This window comes from Solanum tuberosum, unplaced genomic scaffold, assembly GCF_000226075.1.
Source record: "Solanum tuberosum cultivar DM 1-3 516 R44 unplaced genomic scaffold, SolTub_3.0 scf00289, whole genome shotgun sequence".
Classification (NCBI taxonomy): domain Eukaryota; kingdom Viridiplantae; phylum Streptophyta; class Magnoliopsida; order Solanales; family Solanaceae; genus Solanum; species Solanum tuberosum.
This window is the reverse complement of record NW_006239225.1, coordinates 426,024-430,487: the sequence shown is the minus strand read 5'-3', so window position 1 is coordinate 430,487 and position 4,464 is coordinate 426,024. Positions and strand designations below refer to the sequence as shown.

At 33.0% G+C, this 4,464-nt stretch overlaps 1 protein-coding gene across 1 annotated transcript in view; it reads left to right on the top strand.

The window, feature by feature from the left end:
- Positions 1–4,285: 4,285 nt before the first annotated feature.
- The window catches only part of LOC102593189 (protein NRT1/ PTR FAMILY 4.5-like), a 3,723-nt gene continuing 3,544 nt past the window's right edge, over positions 4,286–4,464 (top strand). Inside the window, exon 1 of the mRNA XM_006359533.2 lies at positions 4,286–4,428. Within this exon, the coding sequence (XP_006359595.1) occupies positions 4,426–4,428 (3 nt within the window). The 5' untranslated portion in view covers positions 4,286–4,425. The remainder of the gene's footprint in view (positions 4,429–4,464) is intronic.

Here is a 4,464-nt window from a genome sequence, read left to right as displayed (position 1 = left end):
CTTAGTGGATCCACTAGCTTATGCTAAAAGCATCTTAAGGAGTCATCTAAAAAGTATGATCCTTTACTACCCATGATGACTACATGATTTATGGAGACTTTGAATTTATCTGAACTCAAACTCGTTCCCATATCGGTGCTCACTACTATTCCCAAAATATACTTAGCTCATATGTTTGTAAAAATAAAACTCTTTCTTTGGTTTGACATAATTACTCAAAACTTAGCTTAAAAGATCTCTTAAAAATCTCAGTTTCCTTTCTTGCTCAAATGTAAAAACATTTTAACTCTTGGGAATACTTAGTTCCCGTATAATCTTACTGTTTACTGAAAACTAGCTCAAAGGCTCTTTTGGAAATCTCAGTTTCCTTTCTTGTTTAAATGTGAAAAAATTTACTCTTTGGGAATACATAGTCCCAATATACTCTTTTGAAGAAATGCACTTCAAACTTTACTCTTTACTCAACTCAAAACTCAAGTCTTAAAACAAAGTTAAAAGATTTGTAAAAGACTTTTGAAAATTTTATGAATTTCTCTTAACTTGACTCTTGACTTCTCTTTACTTGATTCTTAACTTCGCTTGACTTGACTCTTAACTTTCCTTGAATTGAATTATGAATTCAAGGATTGTGATTTGTGATAGGAAAGATCTCATGATGTTTAGGAATGATTTTAGATAGCTAAACATGAGAAATGATCAAGAATTCATTGCCTGGAAACTAGTCCGTGACGCGGAGGTGTATTTAAATTTTGGTCGCGATAATAATCTTTAAGGCAGAGAGCTCCGTGTCCTTGCCGCGGCGAAGGGAAAATTACGCTTCTGAGGAACAGGTCCGCAACGCAGACCTGGTACCCAGTTTTTTTCCGACTTGTTCCTTATTCGTTTTTTAACCCTAATTCGCCTAAACTCGGGTTTTTTTTCTCAAATTCCCTTTAGATTCAGATACCCAGTATGTATACACAAGAATCTAACTCAAACAACTCAAGGAAACAACATTTTAACCTCAAGGAACTCCTCAATCTCAACTTAACTCAAGAACGAAGGCCAATTTCAAGAACACCATTCAAGATTCATCAACTTTCAACTTTCTAGAACAAACTTCGCTGAAATTAACATGATTGGCGCGTGGGTGAACGAACCCAACACTATGAAAGACTCACATACCTCTTTAGGGATCAACCCTTGTCGAAATCTACAAGCTAAACCTTCAAGAACGACGAACTTTGCTCTTTCTCCTCTTTTCTCCTCTTGCGTTCTTTTTCCAAAAACCCTAGCGTAAATTTCCAATTGTTTAAACTGAACCATTTCAGTTTAGAGCCCAATTTAATTGCTAAAAATGAATTAACTTAATTGGGTGGTGAAAAGACCATAATGCCCTTCTAAAATCCGGATTGGACTTTCCTTATTTGAACAACCCAACTTCCAATGGGCCTAACTCACTCATACGAACTCAGAATCGCGCAAACTCGGCGGCGTTGAAAAGATTATTTCAAGATATTTCCTATGATATCTGGAAACACACCTAACTCATCCTGAGCTAAGAGTTATGGTCGTTTGAAGTTGACCAAAAACGCAAACTTAACTTAACTTAACCAATTTTCCAGATTTTTATTATTTCCAAAAATCACTCATTCTAATTCTAGCTCTTTCTAGTTCTTTCAATTTGCGAGATGTTACAGCGGGTTTAAGGTTGTGCGGGGCGGGTGGGATGCGGAATGGGTTGAAGTGGATTTTTTAAAACTTATGCGGGGCGAGGCAGGTTGCCGGTATATGTGATTTTCTGTGGGTTTAAATTTAGTTTTAATTTTTTACATGTTATAAGAATGATAGAGAATTATTTATTAAGATAATTTCTTTCAAGCGCCTAAAATATTCAAGATAGTAAATGAAAATGGTTCAATAAAAAATAATTCAATTTCTTACATGTTTCCCAATTGACCTCTAAAAAATAAAATTTTAAGTCACTATCCTATTAAATTAATACAACTTAATGAAAAAATGATTTTATTTTTATGAATTGTATTTTTAGTAACAAACTTAACTAGAAAAAGAAAATATTAAAAAAATATGCGAGGCGGGTTCATGCGGAGCGGGTCTATGCGGGGTGGGGTGGAGCGGGTTGAAAATAAAAAAAATGTTACGTGGGGCGGAGCTGGGCGGGGTGGATAAAAATTTTGTTGGTTAAGCTCAACCCGTCCTGCCCCTACCCCACACCACCCCATTATCATCCATATTCAGAACTCTGAAAAAATATTACGAGTTCCATCTTTTAGGGTTCTAACAGAATTACACCTCAGATGTAATCACTATTCACAAATTCTATTATTAACCAAAATGCTAATTTTTTTAGTAAACAATCGTCTCTAGTTTGATCATTGATGTCTGGAAAATCTTAGAAAGAATATTCTCATGCTAAATTCCTGAAAATAACCAATTCCTCACTTGCTGGATGATACTACTACTAGTAAAATGTAGACAGACTCATGCATTTAATTATTATTATTTTTTTAATTGAGACTTTTCTCCCCAATTTATTACATTTGACTAAAATTGTAGTATTATTTAGACATTATATGTCAAATAATTCTTCCAGATCAAATTAATGAGTTGAAGACAAAATAAAAGCTGTCAGTTTTTAAGGTTCCATCACACCAAGATAGATATTCATAAAGAAATCAATTGCGCAAATATACTAGTTTAAACAATTATTCCCTCATTCCATTTTTATTTGTTCATGTTTAAATAATAATTTTATTAGTATATCATTCTTATTAATTATAAATTAATTACATATTAAAGAATTAATAATATTTAATTACAAAGATAAATTAAATATAAAATAATAATTTTTTTTTTCATTTTTTAAATTAAATAAATAACTATTTTTAATATACGGAATAATTAAAAATTGAGAAATAGAGTATATATCACGCAAAATTATGGAATAAGTGAATTATAACCAGCTAGCTTCATGTGTTAAATCACTAATCAAGTAGTTATCCTGTCGTTTTTTAGTCCAAAATTGACATGACTAGACTAACGTACTAATTGTTATGCTCTGACAAGAGAAACCTTACAGATTTTCTTGAAACTTTCAAAGCTAGATGGCATTTAATTCAGAGAAGTATCTTAATTAGAAAGACAGTTCATCAAACAAGAATGGATGTTTGATTTGGTGGAGCTGTAGGATATATGTCTTGTATACAAATCCAGGTCGTCTACTTCCACAAGGAACAATATTTCACGAAGTGTGTCCAGGTGTTAAAGTGTGAATGCTCTTCTTATAAAAGTGTGTCTAAGATTTGCGTGCTACTAAGATTTGAACACACAAACACTTTAAGGTGTGTCTTTGCTCTTTAGAGGCGCCTAAAATCATTGGACTACATCATATTGTTGTGTCAAGGGTGCCCAAAATATGTTATTTAACCACTTTATTTATCATTATACGTGTATATACATTATAATTTTCCAACGAATGATGTCCAATTGGACACCCTAACATGAGTGTAGCTACGCCACTGAAAAATTGTGTCTTACGCGACATCTTACGTGTATTATACCACACATAACCCGTGTGTCTATTTGTTTGTTCAATTTTATACAAGTTTAAGTGTTTACTCGTGCACACTCAAAGTTGAAAGACATAAATGTCAACAAAGGTCAAGTTAAATGACATTTGTATGTTTTTTTTAAAATATTACTCTTCCGTCCATTTTTGCGTGTACATCATTGACTTGACACACTAGTAATAAATAAAATAACAATTTTTTAAACTGAACAATTAAAAATAATAGATACGGAAGGAGTATCTAAAAGAAGGGATTGGACAAAGAATAGTGTTTGAGGGAAGTTCATGCATTATATTATACATTTGATTTTGGAGAAAAGTAGTTGAATTTTAACCCTGGTGACCCCAGCCAAAATTTTGCTTTCAACTCCTCTGGACTTTTGGGTCCATGAAGGTTCTGCTTTACCTAGATTTGGCTTTGTTAGACAAGCCATGTAGAAGTGGGCAAACGATGTTATATCTACTTTAGCAATATGTGTGCCCACAATAACACTACTAGCTAGATAATGCAATCAATAAGTGAAGTGAGGATAATAAACTACTATTCTATAGGCAAAAAGTAGTCACAACTCATAGTTACAATGTAATTTCAACAGGATATATATATAATTAAATCTTTAATAAAAAGTTAGATACTTTAGTATAGGGTGCCCACAACCCATAGTTTGTGCTATTATGACCATTGTCAAAGTGAAGATAAATGCCAGCCATATCATAATCATGAACATCAACTAACAAATTCCATTATATAATTAGAACCTGGCCTTTATAATACTTCTTCACTCAAATATTTTAACACTTACAAGTCCTAAAACCACTTTGGCAGTTATTGGTCTAACTGACAATTCTCTGCCACCATGGTCAGTACTCAGTTCTTGCTCCCCCTCCACACCCCC